Here is a 22,328-nt window from a genome sequence, read left to right as displayed (position 1 = left end):
TTTGAAAGCACCGCGCCATGACCTTAACTATCTAGTTTTTTGTTACCAGCGCTTCTTTGAAAATGTTTGAACCTTAATGAGGCACCACAAGGCCCTAAGCTCCTTTTCTCTGCTCCTCTGTGTATGCTTCAATTCTTCTTAGTGATGCAGCCTATTTACTAGCTGATCTGAAAACCGTCTGTACTTACCCTGGATCAAAGAGCCCCTTAATGCCCCACTTGAGATGACATATTTCAACTCAAGAGTGAAGCAGAGCCTTTAAAGGAAAACATCTAGTACAATGTCAAACAGCGCTGAAAAAGTCCAGAAAGGTCCAGTGTGGCAACCAAGACTCAAAATAAAACCCAGACCTTCGATGGGAGGCATTATTTATAGATACTGATGAGATACTGATGCGTTTTTAATTTGTATATAAATTAGACAATTTCAGTTACGTTCAGCCTATCTTGCATTATCTACCTATCATTTTTATACTTCTAATAGGAATCACTTATTGCATAATTCAGTTCTTTACACTTTTGCTTTCCTATATATAGTTAAAAAAATAAATCAACAACTTCATTTTTTTAACTGAGTTTGCCAGAGAACAAAATAATAAGGACTAAAGTCCCTGAGTGGAGCACACATTTTTCTGCAGTCTGGTCTAACATTAGTTGTGTGATACCTTGTACAGATATACATTTTGGTGCACATGAAGACTTCTGAAGTTCCTGATGCTAATGTGGTTTTGTTCGGCATACGAATGGCCACCTGCAATCAGATTTTAGACCCATGGATTTACATCATATTTCAAGTGTCCCCACTAAGGCGAGTAAAACGTGAAACGAAAATCTAACGCTGCTCATCCGCCATCACCGCTCACCCCCATGGCACCGTATTTTTGCCAATTAGTTGGTCACGTGCCCTAAACATCTCCAAATGACACATTTGTACACATCAGTCCACTTCACGCACTGCCGCTTCCAAACCAATACTTATATGCTCAAAGTTTCGTTCCATTCTTTCTCCAGTTAATAGCCATTAAACTTCTCATCATGCTTGTTTTTTGGCCTTGCACGTTCTTTAATTTGGAAAAATTAACACACGTATGTTCTGTCATCAGAAACATGGTAGCTTTTCGTTTTGCAGATTTTCGTTTCATTTAGTTTCTAATATTTTTTTCCTTTGGAGTAGAGCTGCAGAAATCCTGGAAGTACTGCGAACTGGACAAATGCAATCAAGCAACAGTTATCTGCAGTTGAGCCTGTATGAAATAGCCTTATTCTTAATGTCAGTTTTCTTCTTTGTTTATGAAAATGAAAATAAGCCAATGTTAACTGGCACTCTGCAAAACATGAGCCCATGGAGTACCAATACCACTGAGAGGCATTTGCCTCACAAAAACGCTTCATCTTGCATGGTCTCTTGCATTGCTTGGATGTAAAAACTCAGGAGAACAGAACTGTGACACAAGCTAAATTTTGAAAAGAAACTATAAGCAACACTAGGCCGGTTTTTAATTCCTGCAGGAGCTTGTTAGCATGTTTTCCCCCTTCTGGAGACAGTTGGGGTAATGCTAATAATGCTGTGCCTCACATGAAATGTGGATAATTGGGTAATGGGTAATTAGGCTATGTTACAGCAGCCACTGCCTCAGGGACACCATGACAAAATTAGCCTAGCCTTTCTTTTTAAACTAGACATAACTTATAGTGAATGCTTGTGTGGATCTGCAATATTAACCTATTTGATCTCGCTTCTCTTATTCGCTTCTTCCAATCTCTTCCTTTTGCTATTTCTTATTTTCTTTCTTTACCATCTTCTCCCCCGTCAACTGCTTCCTCCTTCATGCTTCTCTTTACTTCTGCTTTTCTCTGTCTGTCCCTACATTATTCCTCCACATCCAGGTCTTTATTGCTCAAACTGTGTTCTCCAGCGATCCTCTTGGGGTCAGGAAACTGCTGCTGTACCTCCGCTTTGCCACCTGCAACCAGATCCTCGACCCATGGGTTTACATCCTGTTCCGGAGGGCAGTCTTTAAGAGAGTCTACCCCCGCTTTGACTGGTCCCGGAGCTCAATCATGACTTTGTACCCATATTTTCAAGAGACTGCATGCAGATTGACACGATCTTCATTAGGGAACAACCCGGGCTCAGATGAAACAGGAGAAACAACAAAGTCAAATGTCACTCCTCCATCTACCTTAAAGTCACCTGACTGAGGGTCATGGTACAGTGTGTGTTTGTTTCTCTGATCAGAAATGAGTGATCGCAGGGATCAGACATGTACTCTCAGCTCCATACATCGCACTGAAGTTAACTATATGCACTGCTAACTAGATATACTGCTGCATTAAGTTAACCGTATTTAATGTACCATTAAATAGGATAAATTATCTTGTTTTCTCTTTGTTTGATGCATGCTTAGACCTGATGTTGTGCTAACCATTTTAGGAGGAAACCCACAGGCAGCCTAGTCCCATGAACCTGAAATATAGAAACTGTAATATTGTAGAAGTTCCTATTGTTAACAAGAAATATCATATTATACTATATTCACATACATTTGCTAATAGTTACTCTGACTGAACATGTCACAAACTCTGAAAACCTATAAAAGATTGAAAAATGCTAAAAGATCAGTTTCTTGCATTTAACTTCATTGTTTTTTACTGAGGGAGATATTCTGTTTCAAGGTTGTCTGTTACATATGGGCTGAAGGATGTTTACAAGAGGAAAAAAGATGGATTATTACAAATATCTAAAGTCTTGACCCACCTTTCATTCCTGTATATTTATCTAGAATATGTGCAGTGAAAACAGTGTGTTAGCAATTCCAATGTGTTTGAACGTTAGTATTGGAAAATGTGAAGAAATGAGGGATCAAAAGATGGTAGCTTCATTATAAGTTGAAATTCCCAACTACTTTGATTTGTATTTGGTCAAAGTCGCATAGGAAGAAAGCTAAATTCTGTTTTTTACATACAAGATTTAAATTGCTTATCATCTATTACAGTGTTGTATGACAATCATATTGATTATTGTGTCTCAATTCAGTTACTTCCAAAGTGGATCCTTGCAGAACAGGACAATTTAACGCAGATCAGCCTCAACCAATAACACAACACATGTAGACAAAGTTATTGTATGTATTTTTTTAACGAATTAATATTTTACTGATAACTGGTATGTCGTTCTCATGATCTCCAGAAATCATCTCTTTATTCTCCCTAACAAATACTGGTATGTAGTCACTTAGATATAATTTTTTTTGGTATACCATCCATTAAAATGCACAAGTGCTTCTCAACTGAATGGAAGGTGTTAATTAAAAATGATTTATTGTGCCGAAGTATGGTTAAGTGTGAAAATGCATGTGTGAAGATTTATAATTTGAATGAACTCACCCTTTAAAAAGGAGGACTCGGTTCTTGGAGAAAGTACAGTGCATCCTAAACATCTAGATAAACTACAATTAGATAACCTAAACAAGTACACTGTCTAGAGTTCAAATTTGGAGAACGTTATTGTATTTTATTTTGATTGTTATAAAATCTTCTGCCTCTTTGAGATCTCAAGGCTAAGATTTAAAGTTGATGTGCACTGAGAATATGTTTTGTTAAGAGAGCAATATTTACACTCATCGTGCACATAAAGTAATGCACGCTGTAATATCACTCAACTCAACCAGTCTTCCACAACAGTTTTTTTTTTACTCCATAAAAGTTCTCCCGTGACAGTGAGGAGTAAATGTTGATTGTTCACGTAAATAAAGGCTCAATAAAACAGAAATATTTGTTGCTGTTAAATATTTAACCATTTTACTTCCCATACAGAAATGCAGTCAAGTGGCAACACAAAGAAGAGTACTGATATTGCTCAAACCGTGTAATCACATCTTAGGTCAAACCATTTAAATTTAGCCATTCGGTTTTTACTTAAAATTTGTATGCAAAATGGTAAGGCAGAAAAAATATGCCACTCCAGTGTTAAGTTAATGCTTCCTTTTTTTTTACTGGATATACTAACCAATGCAGAAACACAAAGCAAGATCTACACACTGAAACTAAGAGCAGTGATAATGAAATGCTGCAACAAACTGCTATAGTATATTTGCATTCTCTCTCTTTTTTAAAACAGACTGAAGGCTCCCTCAGTGAAACATGGTACAATATTAAAGTGAATATGTAACATTTTCCTTTTCTCAACAACCACAAGAAATTATTTCCATTTTTTAAGGAAAACTAAGAGTAAGAGTTTACATACAAGCACAAGAATCCACCAAAATATTTTTTTTGATTTCTTTTTGACTGTGGGAACTTATGGTTCGAATATGGTGTTTGACAGCTGTTTCCACATGTGGGAATCTACAGGAATTGCAGAGCGGGAACATTTAGATTACTCCCCTGGTATTCAGTTTTTAGATGACAGCTTTGATTATTTTTTATTTTATTTTACTTTTTTTTGTAAGTTCAAGTCAGGTCAGTCACCTACTGCAAGACTGAGAATATTTAAAGCTACAATGCCTTTTTCTGGAACACTTGGTAAAATCCAAAACACAATTTTTTATTTACCTTATATAAGTTGTTGCTAACTGAGAGGAAGATTGAATGTCCTGTAAATGTTTCTTTCCTGTTTTCCCGGCAATTCCTTTCAAAGTGAAACAGACTTACTGGTGCTAACTGCTTTTTCTGGATTCCTCAGCTGATTCCAACTCTTGCAGTTTCATAACATACCGTTGCACGCTGGTGGCAGACGTCAAGACCTCTATTAAATGCATCTCTTTTTAATTAAACATTCAATCACAGCTTTCTAATGATGATGAATTAGTAATTTCTGATTATTCATTTAGCCAAATGTATTAAAAAACTACTCTGCAGATTACTGTGCACTGTATTTCTTGTAAAGATTTGACAGTCCAGTTTAGTAGAACATTAAGAATCTGTTATGCACAAATTAGCGACATTTCATTTCTCAAACAATATCACAGTGCGGCCATGATTGCAAGTGATTCAAAATGAATATAGGGACTGGAAGGCAATATTTACGCACTTCTACGTTTTACCTTTTTGCAGCTTGATATACCAGAGAACAGAGCTCTTCTTTTCTCATATGTGTACAACAAACATCTAGATTCTGCCATTTTTGACATCTCCAATAGCTCCCCATACATCGAACAAAAAAACATCAGGGAATGCAAAATCCCCCAGAACTGAATCCAGTGCCTCGGCAAAGTCATCGGGGTTCTTCTTGTCTTTGCCCGCTTCCACGATGGTGGTTGCTGCAGAGAAAATGGGACACAGCAATGTACATATATAATTTGCTAATTCTTATCTACAGTTATTCTGGTGTAACCTTGTAATCTTTAAGCCGTGGGGCACCAAGGAAAAAAAAACAAAATGTGCAAGCATTTTTCTCAAGAAACAATCAGACTGCAATTCTGTTTAATTTTACAAAAGCAGGCAGTAACACGGGCATTGGCTTGTCTCTGGAATGATGTGTATTCATGAATGTCAGTCGATGTGTGTTGAAATAGCATCCCTTTTTTAATGCAAACTGTCAGTGAGAATAAATCATATTTAGTAAATTATATTTTCCCAAGTGGTTTTCTCAAAAAAAAAAAAAAAGAAAAAGAAACTAAACATATTTTTTTAGGAGGAGATCCAAGCAAGCAACAGGGCAAAGAGCAGGGTAAAATCATTGCCCTACTTTAGATGAGGTTCATGCAACATCAGGCCACTGGCTTTGAGAGTCTGGGAAAGGGCAATTTCCTATCACTTCTCAACACAATAGACCCAAATTCTTGCTCATTATTCATCCTTGTGCAGTTCTTGTGATATTTGGTAAGGATGAAAGCAAGTGATGCTGCCAATTTCTACTATTATTAACCGTGACTAAAAAAAAAGGTCCACTTAATGTTTTTCTTTTCAGGAGCTTTTTTAGCTCTAGGTTGCTCAGCTGAGCATGAAATGACAAGTATTAACTCTCCTTGACAACTGAGCAAAGTCCTTCAGTTGAGAACATGTACACATCTAGACAAGATATTTTTGTCATTTTTCTTCTCCTCCATAAAAGCACCAAATTCTAAATCCTTCAAAATTGTGTCAAATGAAACATTAAATATGGTTAAATATCGTTTACATTGAGTTATTGGGAAGAGTAAAAACAAACTCCTGATGGCTTGTTCCTTTATGTTTCTACATTTGTCAGGGACTCGATCTTTCCCTGCCCATGCCCCATTGATACAGGGCTAGAGGCCAGTTAGCAACCATCCATTCATTAAGGAAAACTGTGTATTCCCTGACCGGTTATGAGTGGTTGCTAGGAGTTGCTAACAATCATTGTGAAATTAATTGTAAATTTCCCATTCACACAGACCTAGTGACCGGTCAGTGACCCCTTGGTTGCTAAATAAAACTGTATAGTCCGCAACTGGTTGCCAAGTGGTTGCTGGCAGTCTCATGGTCCAGCATCAAAAACCTTACCTGTGGCTACTTTTGTTTCCAGCACATTTGCATGGAAGATGCTGACTTGTCTGCTAACTAGTCAACAAGTAGTGATCAGAAGGATTCATACTGGAATCAGAGACTATCATATAACTGGGGGAGTGGATGCACGGACAGGGACAGGAGCAGGATTGACAAACTGGTGCGGAGGTCTAGCTCAGTGCTGGGATGTCCCATGGAGTCTGTGGAGGTGGTTGGCGAGAGGAGGATGTTAGTAAAGCTGACATCCATCATGAACAACCCACATCACCCACTGCATGAGTATGTGAGTGGGCTGAGCAGCTCCTTTAGTCAGAGACTGAAACACCCTCGCTGCAGGAAGGAGCGCTTTCGCAGATCATTCATCCCAACAGCAGTTAGACTCTATAACTCCTCAATCACGATGTCATAAGTCCCTGGACACTGTGAACATCCACGGTCACCACTTCATGCATAATGGACCTTCCATGTGTACGGACATGTGCAGGTATATATGTATGTATATGTATACATATGTATATTTAGTGTGTACGTGTGTGTGTACATGTCTATACATAGGAATAGTAGTGGTACAATAGTTATGTCAAGCTATATAGTTTATGTCTTGCATATTTCCAACCATATCCATAATCACATACTGTGTATGCTACCATTGTATATAGTGTATTATCTTACTTTTTTCATTGATTGTACTTATTTGTATTTTTGTATTTCCTTCTGATATCTGTACCTGAGCTGAGGTGACGCAAAAATTTCCCCGTCGTGGGATCAATAAGGTCTTATCTTATCTTATCTTATCTTATCAAAGTAAAAGTCACTCCCTTTGAAATGTGTTGGTTTCAGCAGTAAGATAAAAGTTGCATGGTTCCAATTTGCATCATATTTTCTCAAGTCTAATTACTAATAGGGGTGATCAGAACAGTGTGATGCAGAAGCCTCTTTGCATCAGATTTCACCCAATAATGCTGAACAGAAACCCCTTGCTAGCAGCTCTTTCCTATCAACTAGTGAAGATTACATTTATTTTAAGGACAAAAATGTTAATCGGCAAGTCTTACCCAGCTCCAAGTCTCTGATGCCCATGTAGCTCTCCAACAGGTCATCCACTTTTTTGGTGGCTCGTTCTTCAAATTCATTCTGCTGGCATAAAACATATAAACAAAAGTGTGCAATACTATGATAAACATGGTGGCAGAGGATCTAAGACAGCATGTCACTGGATTGCTCCTTTGTCAGGGACTTTGTTTTTAATTTACTGTTATAAAGCTATATGAGCATCTATGGATGATGAAGTCCTTAGTGTTAAAAATCCATAGAGTAATTATCCTTATTATGAAATCATGTAAATATGTTTATATATTCTGTTTGATCTCATTCCAGATCAGTATAACGTAAAATATGCAGCATAAAGAAAATGATTTCCAAGATTTTTTTTCCAACCTAATAAAGAAGACTTAATTTAAGACACTTTGATTAAATCAAACAAGAAGCACTCTGCTCACTCAAATAATCTGATCACACTCAGTCTTGTTTATTTCGTGCTCTACAGATGAAAGACATGAACGTAAGTGTAGACATGCACAACTAGTTCCCTCTTCTTTTTCTAGTCTCTTATAACTGCCACAGGGTTTATTTGATGAAAAACTGAAACTGTAAAGCCCACACATTTAAAATATTACTAAAAAGCACTAATATGGTGCTATAGCTCTGTGTCAAGTGTGTGAAAACCATGAGACATAATTAGAAAAAGGCAGTCAACAAAATGATCGGTGGTTCAACCATTAAACATTTGTGTGGGAGGAAATGATAATTTTGTTTATAAAGATCACTTCCTGTGAAATAGTTTCGTTTGCTTGTTTGTGTGTGAGAGGAGTCAAACAGTTCAGTTACTTCCAGCTCAGGTCAGGTCTGTGATGCCCCATGTGAGCTTTGAGTGTGACTTAACACAGAGAAAAATCAGAGTGTGCTGGACACAAGATAAAAAAAGGAACTCAAGTGTTGATAAGAGGATATTTAAAATGCTCTATGTGAGCTCTGTGTGTGTGTAAACGCACACTGAGAACATCTGAAAATGTAATCAGGCATTGTCCGGCAGGACGTGAAACTCACCACTTCCTGAACTGTAGCAGAACCCTTGGACCTTAGTCGCAGGGTTTCCTTCCCATTCACCATCTTGCCCTCATTAGACTTTGGCGCTCTAGTCCTCATTCCAATCATGTCTAACCACACACGCAGAACAACAATCATTAATCAACGTCAAATGCTTATTTGGTTAGAAGTAGCATGATGTTAATTGTGTAACATTGATTTTTTTTTCTTCTTGCAAACTATGAATATATTCTTCGATTTTTTTTCCCAAGAGGCTGATGTGTTCCTTCCAACACATCACTGTCAACACAGTTTTTTGGAAAAGAAAGACAATGCTTAAAGATTTCCATTCCTTATTTGGAAGTGGTATCCCATCCAGTGAAAATCTAAAAAACTGAAGCCCATTGTGCTGGAGTCAGTCTTGTTTGTATGATATCTTTAGCAGGTTCTTGTCTAATGAATTTCCAGTCTCACTGTTGGCTGTTGAGTTGATGAATGTGTTTGTGTTAAAAACGTTCACCCCAAATCATCTGTACACTGTACAGTAATTGAAAAGCAACATTGCCGGCATCTGTGAATTCAAATGGATTTGTATTTTTATTTGTCTCAGCATTGCTGTGCATATCTTTAACCCTCAGTGGGGCAATTTTGAGCCCCATTTTATTTTAAACAACAACACATTTTTGATGATTCTGTGTTCATCTTACCGAAATGAACACATGAACCTATGAGAGATATTCTAAAATGTTCAGATCTGATTAATGGTGGTTTTCAATCATTTCAATCATTCCATGGAAATATAAATGAAACACTAACACACATACAAAGAAAATTACATTCAAATAACCCTCGTCTGTTGATTTTTACAGAATATTGGGTTTTTTTGTTTTTAATAGCAAAGTGTTGATGAACTGGGGACTCCATAACTGACAGAAAATTGGAATTAAGTCAGTGTCAGGGTGTTTTTTATACTTTTGTTAAAAATAAATTAAACATATTTAACATTTACATATTGTTCAGGTCACATTTGACCCATTTTGACATTGGATAGCATTAAAAATGCCGAAAATATTTCTTTCATTTTTTTAGCCTGAAATTTAATGACTTTTCCTAAAGTAAGAGATTTAAATGGTAAATGGCCTGCATTTGTATAGCACTTTGCTCAGTCCCTAAGGACCCCAAAGCGCTTTACACTACATTCAGTCATTCACACACTGGCAATGGCTAGCTACGTTGTAGCCACAGCTGCCCTGGGGCGCACTGACAAAGGCGAGGCTGCTGGACACTGGCACCACCGGGCCCTCTGACCACCACCAGTAGGCAAACATGGTGTTAGTATCTTGCCCAAGGATACTAATGGCATGCAGCCAGGAGGCAGCGGGGGATCGAACCACCAATCTTCTGATTAGTGGCTGACCTGCTCTGCCACCTGAGCTACAGCCACCCCTAAGGTTAAAAAGATTAAAAGGTACCTGAGCTGTCATTTCAGTGAGTGTGTCTTCCACACTCACTGAAACACAAAAGTGTTTCTGCAAATATTTCCTGCATTTTCTTGTATAAAAACTATGGAAAGTTGTTGGAGAAGTAGACAAATTCATGGACTTTAAATTTCCTGCCTTCCTGATTTCTTAGTCTTTTTTATTTGTCATACTTACAGTTTTTCTCAGTCGCTTTGGTGCTTTTCTCACATCACTATTAACATTTGCACAGCAGTTAGTGTATTTCTCAAAACAATTAGTGCAAGCTGCAAAACCAAGTGGATAACCTGCAAAAGCAGGTCACTTGCTCAAAATCAATAATCCATTCCTCAAAAGCAAGTATTCATGTCAATGAAACTGTCAGTGTCATCAAAATGAGAAGTCTTGAACCATCTTGATGAACAAGATAATCAAATGGCTTTGTCATGTTTTCATTATGACGGTGTACAATATTCTCTCATTGTCTTCCAATACAAAAAAAGGTCAGAACTCGGTGACACTACCTGAAAATGCTCAAGACAGCACTATACAGTTTTTGCACAGCCATGTACAATCAAATCTACAGTACAGTTAGACATTCCTGTAGTTATGGAAGTAAGTGAGACACTGAATACGTATGTTTCACATTTTTACTGTGTAGGATGTTTGTAATTCTACAACATTGTGCAAAAGAAAAATACTCTACAGTCGCGTATTTAGAATAAACACGAGAAACACCCTTTTGTGCACAAATGTGAACAATATAACAGTACAAATTGTAAATGAACATACGTAAATCATTCTGTCACATTCAGACGTTCCTGTCTGTCTGGCCACATATTCTCATCTACATCACAACGGATGCTGCATCCATGGCTGCTAGCAGGGCCATTTGTGCATGTGAATGCCGGTCACAAACCTTCCACCTCCAGGCAGACAAAAACACCTCTATCGGATTAAGGAATGGGGAGTAGGGAGGGAGATATTCAACAGGCATTCTGTCATGTGCTGCAAACCGCTGTCTGACCAGATGTGAGTAGTGAAAAGGGACATTATCCCACACAACAACATACTTGTTGAGTTGACCTCCACCCCTCTCATTCTCAGGGACTATGGCATGAGAGAAATTGTTCAATTTCGGGGACAGGAAAAAAATAATGGAAAAAAGGTATAACATTTGCTTGACAGCATTTGAAAACGAATTCACCAATTTTGTATGTAATGACTCAAGCAATGAAATAAAGACTATTCGTTTTATTGGGAACGACTATTTAGCATCCAAAAGTATAGTTCATTTTGACTGACATGACATAAGCAAATGATAATGTGGTCGATGGCAGAGAACTGTATGAAAGCAACTGATAGGTGTCCAAGAGCATTTGCGATTTGTTCAGAGGAAGGAGAAATTGCTGCTATGATGTACACAAATGACTAAATGTTGTGGAGGTTGCACTAATGGGTTTGAGATTTTGATCTTTTCATTTTTTTATTTTGATCTGAGAAAAGCACCAAAGCGACTGAGAAAAACTGTAAATGTTTCAGATTGCAATCAAAATTACAAAATTGAGTTTTTAAATGATTATTTTATTTATTAGAAGGTAATAGGGGAAAATACTTATCCAAACTTAGCTGTCCCTATGTGAAAAACAGATCACTTGAAGGTCACTACTAACACACTAAACCCCTAAATGAACATTTGCATGTAGAAAAATTTGCAGACTGATGTTAGAATTTAGGTCACTGGTACAAGCATGGCTGTAGCGCTCTGGTATTTCAGAGAGATGCTCAATGCGTAAATACTTCCCAGAGAAATCGTTTGAGCCCAGGTCTCCTGAGGTCTGCATTAAAATCCATATCTGGTTATTTCAATCATTTCTAAGAGAAAATAACAGTTCAGGGGTAAAGTCAGAGATCAGCATCAGCTATGTCATGCTAACAGTATAAACATCTGATACTCCAGAAGCAACTACTGTATGTAGCATCTTTGTCCTGCTGCGAGTCAAACATGATTAATAAATATGACACATCTTGATTGGAGCTGAACTTTACGTGACTTTTTGTCCTTGTAATACAGCAGCTCCAGCCACAGACTCTACAAATACTGAGTAAACCTTCATGATGCACACAAAAACAAAAAACAACTTTAGCTTTAAACTCTATGTGTGTGAGTATGAGAACCAACATGTGCTACAATTTTAGGATTCGAGTGTACTTTATCATCTTACTTTTAATCGAATCCATCAAAATGCCATTTGGCAGCATGTTTTCATTTTTAAATCAAGTCATTTAGTTGCCAACACACCTAGAAAGACTTGCGATTGACAGATTTACCCAGTGAGATGAGGGGATTTGTTTCTGCTCTTGTCACTGTGACGCAGAGGGTCACACCACACTGTGACAGTTCACACACACGTACAAAAGAGGTGGAGACTGAAAGCACAATGTGATATACTGGAACGTTGCCGGGTTTATTAAAGGAGCTTGATATGGGGATGCCACTCAGCTTGGGTTCTAAATTGTCATTTCCTCATGGACCATGAGAGATAGCTACAAAACAGTAACAAGAAAACACGACAGCTTCAAAAGCAAACTAATCCACGTTGTAATCCATTCCAATCATAATTATGCATGTTTATTCTATGCTAGTATTTTGATGTGTATGGCATTCTCAAAATGACTGGAATATCTGTTAACAGAGATGTGACAACATGTTATGAGATACCGATCTGTTGCAGGAAGTAAGCCAGTTAACCATGGATTTGGTTTCCTGTCTGATAAGCGTGCTGTGGACAATGAGGCTCCAAACCACTCAGATTCACTTAGGAAAGGAGAGTAAGGTGTTTCCTCTATATATTGTAACGAGGATGCAATAAATCAACAACTCACCGAACTGTTGACAGGTACACTGTTTTTCATAAAGAGATACCTCATGCTGATAAGGACCTTTGCTGTTTGAAAGGCACAGAGATTTGATGTGTGTAGCATAGAGGCACCACAGCGCCGCTGATGTCAGCTTAAACAAGCTTGTCAGACTGTAACATGACATAAAAGTAAACAGCACAAGGTGGCTTGTCAAATCACTATTAGCTAATGAACCTGCTAGCTACTTCTTTTTATTTCCTGGCAGACATTTGAGTGAAATGTAAATAAAAGTACCTTTTGAGCTCTATAAAACAGTGAAAGCACAACATGTACATTTGGATCAAACATTTACTTTACTTAATTTCTTTGGCAGTGACTCTGCAAGAGTGTGAAAAATGAGCTGCTGTGTCTTTTCTCTCTCCCCCGCCCTTCACTCTTTATCGCTGTGTTAGCATGGTTTATGTCTTTTTTTCTCCCTTCCCATCTCCAAGCCCAGACAATCCAGGCAGATGGCAGTCTGCCGTGCCGTGAGTCTGCTATCAGTTTCTCCCTATTAGAAGAAATTTGCTCCTTTTTTCCATTTTTTCTCAAACGTTTTGCTGTTACTTTGCAACAGATCCCACAGAACAATTCTCGCACAACAATTCAGTCCACATAACGTTGACAAGCTGACTATATATTTTTGAGACAGGGGGGTTAGGCATGCAACTCAGAAGGCTGTTCTCATGAGCGCACTGCCATACATCCATCTATCCATTTTCTTCTGCTTATCCAACGCCTTGTCATGGGGCAGCAGTCTAAGCAGAGAAGCCCAGCCCTCCCTATCCCTGGCCACCTCCTCCAGCTTGTGCGGGGAACACCAAGGTTTTCTCAGGCCAGCCGAGTAATGTAATCTGTCCAGCATGTCCTGGGTGTGCCGCTGGGACCTCCTCCCGTTGGGACATGGCCAGAGGCGCCCACGAGGCATCATTATCAGATGCTATAACCACTTCAACTGGCTCCTTTCTGGACAGGGGTGCAACTAAGGGGAAACCAGGGGGCACTGGCCACCCCCCAAAATTTGCTGGCCCCCTAGTGGCACCCCTAGTAAGATAGTCCCATGTTGGCAATAATTTTAATAAACATGAGCACGACACAAAGGAAGACACCCCATTATGCACTGAAACATTAACTGTTTTGGGGGTTATGTTTTTAGTGGTCCCCATATTGCTCCCCCTATGAGAAAATTCTGGAAGCACCCCTGACTCTCAGCCCCTCCCGAATGGCCAAACTCCCCACCAAATCTCTAAGGGACAGGCCACCCAGTTCATTTCCACCACTTGTATCCGCGATCTTGTTCTTTCAGTCACTACCCAAACTCATGACCTTAGGTGAGGGTACAGACGTAGATCGACCGGTAAATCAAGAGCTTCGCTTTTATGCTCAGTTTTCTTTTCACCAACAGACTGGCACAGCATCCATCACTGCAGCTGCAGCACCAGTTTGTCTGTTGTTTGTCTATCTTGTCTATCTCCTCCTCCCCTCTCCCCTCACTTGTGAACAAGACCCTGAGATACTTAGTCCTCCACTTGGAGCAGCAACTTGTCCCTGACCTGGGACAGAGCTGAAGCCCTTTTAGGTTTAGGTAGGGATGGAGCCCGGTGTTGGGTCTGTGCTTCCACAGGCCGCACTGGTTTAGAGACTTATTCCCATTAACGAAGCAAGACGAACAGCAATCGATCGATTTTACTTGCTAGCAAGGGAGGCTGGTCAGAACCAGGCTCTCGGAGCTGAGCGCTCCTCACCTGTTTCCTAGCCAACTTCAAATAAACAGCCTTCCTTGCAGCCTTTTATTGAATACAGTTACAGTTTGAGGCACCACCCATTGTAACACCCCCTGTGGTGTGTCGGGCCCTTGTATGTGTGTGTATGCATGTGCTAGAATGTGTGAGTGTGTGTAGGTGCCTGTGAGTGTGTGTGTTTGTGTTTGGGGGTGCATTTGTGTGACCTCCTGCTCACCAAAGGGTCATAAAGGCAGGAAGTTTACTAAACAAGAAAACAGAACCTTCACCTAGGATGTGCCTATAATAAAACACTACAGCCTCCCCCACCATTCAACAGGCTGGGGAGGGGGTCAGAAACAAAGGAATGTCTTTGATTATACAGTTTGAACCAAGACTTGCAAATTTAAGTAACACAATGACAACATTTAACAATTTCAACCTAACACCCGGTTTTGGTGAAATATACTCTTTAACAGATTAAGGATTCAATTAATTCAGTGTTATGCATATAGCACCGAGGCACAACAGTAGTCACCTCAAGGTGCTTTATTTTGTAAGGTAGAGACCCTACTACAATAACTGCAGATAGTGTTGTGCTGCTTAAAGTGAGAATTAGACCATAAGGACAGAAAAATAAATGTCTGCCTCCATGTAAGTGATGCATGTGTTCCTGTCTAAACGGTGTTTCCAGTATTCCTTTTAGAGATTTGTGATTAATTGTTCCCCAGGGTTAACAACAACAATAACTGCCAAAAACCATTCACAGCCTTTTTTATTAGATATGTGCACGTGCATTAAATTTTACTCAGTAAGTGAGACGACAGTTGTTTTACAAAGAGAAATAAAAACTGAGAAGGCAAAACATTATTAGTTTATATTTCTCTGCAGTATTATAGACTCAGTCTATAAACACAAAGTGAATTCATTTACATTTGTCTGCATTCTTTTTCTGCATTTTTAATTTATACTTCACACGTGGTCATTGCAGCTGACTACTGTAACACTGGTCAATTAACTGTGGCTGGAAAGTTTAACGGGAGTTCAAGGCCCACTGACAGACCGCCAGTGAATTATCCTTGCGTCCTCTTTCTGTTTTTGCTGATGAGTTATGAAAAACATCTGAGGGGTACTAACCCCATCAACAGCTGAGGACAATGTCAGGCAGGATGGCAATAAGCTATTAGTGTCCACTTTCTGTGGGCTGTCATACCAGGGGAAGTTGTCGTGCTTACAATATTAAATAGCCATGCCATGCTATAAATCACAGTTTTTTCCCATTGTTTTAGCACCAGGAACCCTGCTGGTTTTTATTGAGTCACATAACTAGACATAAACTTTAATGTAGGTCAGTGAGTGAATGCAAAGGCCAGGAAGTAATAATACTGACACTTTTAGTATGAATGTTTTTAAAACTACTGAATTTTAATAGTTTTTGTGTGCAGACCCAGTGTCATCTAAGGCTCTAAGCGAGTTCAAGTCAAAACACCCATATTAACGTCTAAATTTACAATTAAACAAAAACAAATATCCACCATGTTCTACTTACCAAAGGCTTTCTTGGGTCCCACAAGTCGAAGAGTGAAGGGTACGCCTCTCGGTTGCTCTTTTAGCATCTTTGCAACCTCGTAGTGCCGACACCCTACAATGCTCTGGTCATTGATGGCCTCGATGTGATCTCCAACACATACTGTCTTCAGCTGGTCGATGGTGCTGCCTTCCTTTATCCTCTGAAAGACAAAGATTTGACTAAATACAGTATATGAATATGATGTGAGTTATCAGCTTTTTTTTGGGGGGGGGGGGGGGAGAAAGCACATTGCATTGACATATTACAACTAGTGTAATCATTACAGATATTACAATGACATATTTTAATTTGTTTGACTTTTATTCTGGTTAGATTGTTAAAGTTTCTCAGAAAAGGGGATTTATCTAACTTTAATGACGTCCTAAAAATGTCCTTGGTTTTATCTTTTCGAACACCTCTGTGGCCTCTTACTGTAAGGTAGCAATGACCAGCTGAAGAGTGGAGTTTCTGCTCTGTGCTTTGTCTTATTAATCATCACAAAAAACTCAAAATGTTGCAGCAATTGGTAAAAAAAAAACAAAAAAAACCAAAACTTCTCATCCACCTTGATGAAAGCGTAGCCGGCCCCGTTGTCTGTGATCGTGAGACCCAGTGCATCTTCTGTCTTTGTCACCTCCACCTCTTTGGTCTCCCCTCTTACATGGGCAAAGATGAAGTCCTCCAGTCCAATCTGTCCCCCCAGTAGTTTCTGCATGTCCACTTTATGAGAGTTGAGAGTGCAGAACAGGATCTGAGGAGAAGGAATATATATATATATATATATATATATATATATATTAGGTAAGGTAAAGTGAAAAAGTGAGTCAAGCATGGCCTGTAGCCAGTATAAAGACTCACAAGAATTAATAAGCTATGGGACTGATCTTTGTTAGATTAAGCATGTGAGTATTATTTCTATTATTTCTAATACTGGACTGATTTAAGCACATTTGTTGGTATTAAAATCTAATTGCCACCTAAGGCATGACCATAAAACTGTAACCCTGCAGCCTCTCTTGTTCTTTCATTAACTTCCTCTTGTTTTATTACAAAAGCAAATGGACCACATCGAAATTTCTCAAGCTGTGCTGTACACACATTAGACAGCAGAGGGCAGTAGAGCCAAATAATAAGCTTAGCTGAATTTGTGGTCGTGTTGTTTTCAGCTATGAGTGCGATATGTGCAGCACTTAAGTTAAGAAACTTCATTTAGAAGTTTCAACTTCATACAAAACTATTAAGCCACAACATACATGCAGGTTGAGTAGTAATACACGTTTTTTTCCTTCTGCTTTACAAGATCAGACAATCATACTTGTTGCTGATTCACACTACAGATCCAAATCCTTTTCTAAAAAAAAAAGCTCTCAGGATCACCTATTTAACGTCACCCATGCATTGAATCAATTGTGTTCTAAACAGTATGTTTAACACTGTGTGACTGAACCTTTAAATGTAGAATATCTTGTCCATGATTATTTGAGAACTTGAGCTGCGCAAACTGTGCGAGCAGATGTCAAAGTTCAGTTTTCTTTCATAAACAGAAATTCGAGATAACTTGCGTTGACTTTTTTCTTGGAGCGGTTCCCATTCATAATAACTGCCTTTGCAAACGTAGTGGTCTTACTGTAGTCCAAAGTCTTCTCTGATACCTGGCTTTACAATAACTCTATACTATTGCTACTGATTCCATCTGAGGTCAAGGACACTTCTCACTGTCTGCATGCAATTGGACTTTAGGCAGTTATACAGTGCATGTTGTTAAAGTAAATAAACTAGTAACATTTAATCATAAAGTCTCTCTGTATAGCAGGGAGAGTGTTTGTTCTTTTGCAGTCTACCCTGACCAAATATATTTCACATAAAAAAGATGTATTTGTTAATGTATTTGTTGCAAGGTAATTCATGAATCTCTATTATTTCCTCACTTAGTAAGCAGCTTTTTGTTGTTGTTTGTATGTTTATTTATTGCTGAATTCTTGAATGTGACATGACATGGCTGACAACTTCAGATGGGGAAGTGTTTGCAATATATTCTACAGCTACAGGTTACTTTTTACAGCTTGATCTTCTGAGTTGCAGGGCTGTGTTTGTAATATCAGACTACATGTAAATGTATTTCATTATACATTATTAGTATTGTAAATCAATGTAAATAGAACAAAAAGATAAAGTAAAAAAAAATACTAAGGGAATGATTTTAACACTTATCTAAAGTAATCACATATTTTGTGTTAGTGAGGATCAGTTGATTGTTTCCTTCTAAAACAGATATTGCATGTCAAAGGTTACTTTAACAAGGTTGAACATTGCGTACCGCATGTTTTTTCATGTGATTGCATGTGTCACAGTCATGGTTGGCGGGTGCCCGACAAGAACGTCAAGGTCATTTACTATGAAATGTAACTTGGTCTCCGTGGCTTAATCTTACATTTATATCTATCAGTTATGCTGAAAGCCTTCATGGTTGGCCTTGATAGCTGATAACTAGCTGATAGGGCCAGAGTTGAAGAGTGATGTTCTATTACCAAGTGTGTTCAATCAGCTATGGAATGAAGCAAAAATAGCAGCAAATGCTGCATTCAAGTCTTTTCAGTTTATATATGTGTACTGGTGCAAATCATTTGTGTATATTTTTTATTAATTATGTTGTTTTTTTGTTTTGTTTTACTGTTTCCTCCTACTCTTTCTTTGATCACTGTTGCATCTATTAACACCTGCTCTGGCTGAATTTAATCTAAATGGCCATCTTAAAATAATTTTAAATATTTAGCACTCAGGGCCGTAACAGACTGCTTCATCCAGGCCTTCCAAAGGTTCACAGTAAAGGTCTCAACTCAAGGATTACAGGCTTTATGAGCAGATTCTTCTGTAACCTAATTGCAAGCAACAATTTGGTACATCTACAAAGCTACAAGTGAGCTATTTAGTTGTCTATTAATTATTGTGAGGGAAACGAAAATATATATACTGTAAGTTATACTATCTACTCAAATTGTGATACTTTACATGACTGCGCTCTAATACGTTTTTAAGTCTAAAGGAGCTTTAACAAGTATCTAATGTGTCAAATAATTCTTTTAGAATTTACTGAGAATGACTACTTTTCCAGTTAGAAAAAAATAGGTATTCAGTTCTATTCATAAAAACAGGCGCAGTGTTATATTCCTATGAGTGACTAAGCACACAATATCTTTTTGTCTACCCTACTTTGTGGGTTAATCACCTTTCAAAATAAAATTATTTCCTCCTGTTGTTGTTGTTTTGGGGTTTTTTTTAGGACTCTAGGACTTTAGATGTTTGTTAACTGATAAGAAGTCCTTATATGGTTATTTCTTTCCGCTATTTGTCCTGGTCAAGGTGCAAACCAATACACATGCTGGCTGACAGTAAGTAGTAAATGATCGTTGCGCTTCATGGAAAAAAAAGAAGAAGCAGAGAATGGAAACCTAACACCTGTTCACAACTAGCCTGAATGTCCTGAATTTCTACTGGTTAAAAAAACAACAACCAAATGGTTGTTTTTAAAAATGTGTTTCCACAACTGAACATGTCATTTTATTATTTTATTGCATCCATAGCCAAGTGTAGTTGTACCTCTGAGGGGGAGATGTTGAACACTTCTGCGATCTTGGCATACAGCTCCTTGACATTAGTGAATCCATGAATACGGCCTGTGGGACTCCCATGAGCCAGCTGGGTGTGGAAGATGAGCTTAGGTCTGGGGTATTCTGGTGGCCCTGCTGGTGGCGGTGAAGGGGGAGGGAGCGGAGGCGCTGTGGGCTCCGGACACCCCTGACTCTGGCTCTGGTTCTGGGCCTTCTGCTCCTCCGTGGCCTCGGCCCCTGCTGCCTTGGAGTCCTGCGGGCTCATAGCCTCTCCGGTCTGCATCAGCCCCAACTTAAGCTGGGTCCTCCCCTAGGAGCCCTGGTGGTGCACTGCTCAGAAAGAGAGAAAAACACTGTCCTCCCCGACCGTTTAGCTGACCAACCATCCAACCAACCAGCTACTCAAAGCTTTGCAGCAAAGAAAACATAAATTAGTGATGAGAGCAGCCTGGTAACAGAAGCTGAAAAAAGCCAGCCAGACTCTACCAGGTAGAAACCCAATACCTTTTGAGTTGAGGCTTGTATTTGTTACACCTGAGCCTTGGGGAGCTCACGCATATCGAACACACACAAAACATATCAAGTAAAGGGTTTTTTGTTCATATATGTGATGTGGTTATGATTCTAATCCTTATATCAATCCAGAGAAGTCACACAAGCACGTCCTAGAATATGTAAACCTCCCTCTTAAGTGTGAAGATTTCCTGCATACCTGCAATTCTGTATAACTACCAAAGTGGGCCACTGGGAGTTGGCCACAGACAACATCCCAGTGTTACCAGTAAGATGATATCATTGTAAGATGCCCCCATTCGCTGGCCTTATTGAATGAAAGAGGTTGTTGCTGGGGTAAATCCTTAGTGATGCAGTGACCTTTCTGACCCCACAGACAACTTACACCAACACAAGATTACACTTAAAGCCAAAAGATAGATGTTTAACTCATTAACTCAATCTAAATTAGTGTCCTAGAAAGTGTTGACACATGACTAAAAAACACTAAAATAAAGAGTATTACAGTATATCTTATTATCAAACTCCAAGCACTGGTCATATATTGTTCACGGCAATGTAAATGGACAAATAATACCCATGAGAGATGGAAGTGTAGTATTAGTGATTAACGCAGTTAATAATAAAAAGGAAATTTTCATCAAGTGCTTGAAAAGTTCAGCTAGTAACAGTAAACACTGGATGAAAACTTACCCTTCAAACATGGGGTAGACTGAAACAAAAGCCAGGGCGAGCTTGGAAGGGACATTTTTAGTTTTATTATCATTCGAATCTGAGAAAAACAGGCAGGGCAATATGTAAAAGATGTTCTGCTAATTATCTATGAGGAATGGTGGGTGACGTCCAAACAACAAACAGCCTTATCTGAAATGACTGAATATATTTCCATGACATTGTGCCCATGTGATCAGCTGCCTCTCACAGTTTTACTTGTCTCACTTTATCCCGTGTGATGCACTACTGATGCAAATCAGGGATTTTTTTAAATTTATTTATTTTTTGCCTTCTCTGGACACAATAAACTATCTGTCTTTCAAATATGGAAATTCCAAATGGGCAACTCAGTATGTCCCTGCCAATGTGACTTCCTCCAAACAGTGGTTCTTTCCAATGTTCTCTTCTGTCTGCATAAATGTTTGCATACTAAAATAATGTTTGAGATGTTTAAACTACTTAGCAAGTTTATTATAGCTCAATTCAAACTAAAAATTAAAACTAGATGTGGAAAAAAAACATTTTAGTTCAATACATTTAAAAATAGACTTATGAATAAAATTTCAACAGAAACTATTTTGTGAACTTGGAAAACTAACTAAAAAATGTAAAGGAAACATCCGCAGTTTCAGCATTTGTTAGAAGGTTTTACAAGAACTTTATTGAGACTCTGGATGTCCACAAGACTGTGACTCATTTCTAAATACAGATATATTTATCTATCTGTTACTATTACAACATTTACAGCTATTACTGTTCCTGCATTACTGCTAGTAATATTCATAATTATAATTATAATCATAGTAATTTATCTACGTTTATAAAGGTCATACTAAGTTGAGTAATGCTATATAAATGAGGAAGCACTTGCTAATACTTTGCTATCAATGCTTAAAAGTGACAAAACTCTTTTCATATAGCTCATTCCCTTTCTTCCTTCCAAGATGTTGCGAACCTTTCCGGTGTTCTCGAGTATTTAGTCCAGAATTTGGTAATAGAAATCTTTCTAGCAACACATTAATTTAGCAACAGATAGTAGATAGTCCTCTAAGCAAAGGACAGCTCACTTTCTTCTCATGCTCAGACTTGCATGATAATCTGGATCTTTATCTTAACACCCAGCCTAATGTATACACATTGTTACATGTAAAACTGAGACTTCAGTAACTTCATGCAGACAAAAATCGTGCAAATAAGATTCTATAATGCAGAAGTAAAAACGAAACTAAAGGACAGCCGGTAAATGAATGCTAACGGAAGTATTTTTTAAAATGTTTGCAGTGGCGCACATT

General features: G+C 38.5%; 2 protein-coding genes across 6 annotated transcripts in view; one reads left to right on the top strand and one right to left on the bottom strand.

The window, feature by feature from the left end:
* The window catches only part of tbxa2r (thromboxane A2 receptor), a 10,152-nt gene extending 7,305 nt beyond the window's left edge, over positions 1-2,847 (top strand). For 3 of the 4 annotated variants that reach the window (XM_085131933.1, XM_085131932.1, XM_085131931.1), the window contains exon 3: positions 1,887-2,847. In XM_085131933.1, the coding sequence (XP_084988059.1) occupies positions 1,887-2,201 (315 nt within the window). In that variant the 3' untranslated portion in view covers positions 2,202-2,847. Of the gene's footprint in view, positions 1-673; positions 808-1,886 lie in introns of all 4 variants that reach the window. The other variant, XM_085131934.1, reaches the window with a different exon arrangement.
* Positions 1,171-22,328, bottom strand: gipc3 (GIPC PDZ domain containing family, member 3). 2 transcript variants are annotated; one of them, XM_085131935.1, is made up of 6 exons: positions 19,799-22,328; positions 16,767-16,952; positions 16,181-16,361; positions 8,574-8,683; positions 7,523-7,604; positions 1,171-5,260 (listed from the first exon to the last, which is right to left on the bottom strand). In XM_085131935.1, the coding sequence occupies exons 1-6, from the start codon at positions 20,090-20,092 to the stop codon at positions 5,109-5,111; spliced, it is 1,005 nt and encodes a 334-aa protein (XP_084988061.1). In that variant the 5' UTR covers positions 20,093-22,328; the 3' UTR covers positions 1,171-5,108. The 2 variants fall into 2 exon arrangements, with proteins under 2 accessions (XP_084988061.1, XP_084988062.1); XM_085131936.1 differs by having other exon boundaries at positions 7,523-7,601.

Source organism: Neolamprologus multifasciatus, chromosome 15 (genome assembly GCF_963576455.1).
Source record: "Neolamprologus multifasciatus chromosome 15, fNeoMul1.2, whole genome shotgun sequence".
NCBI lineage: Eukaryota > Metazoa > Chordata > Actinopteri > Cichliformes > Cichlidae > Neolamprologus > Neolamprologus multifasciatus.
This window is presented reverse-complemented; position numbering and strand designations above follow the sequence as displayed.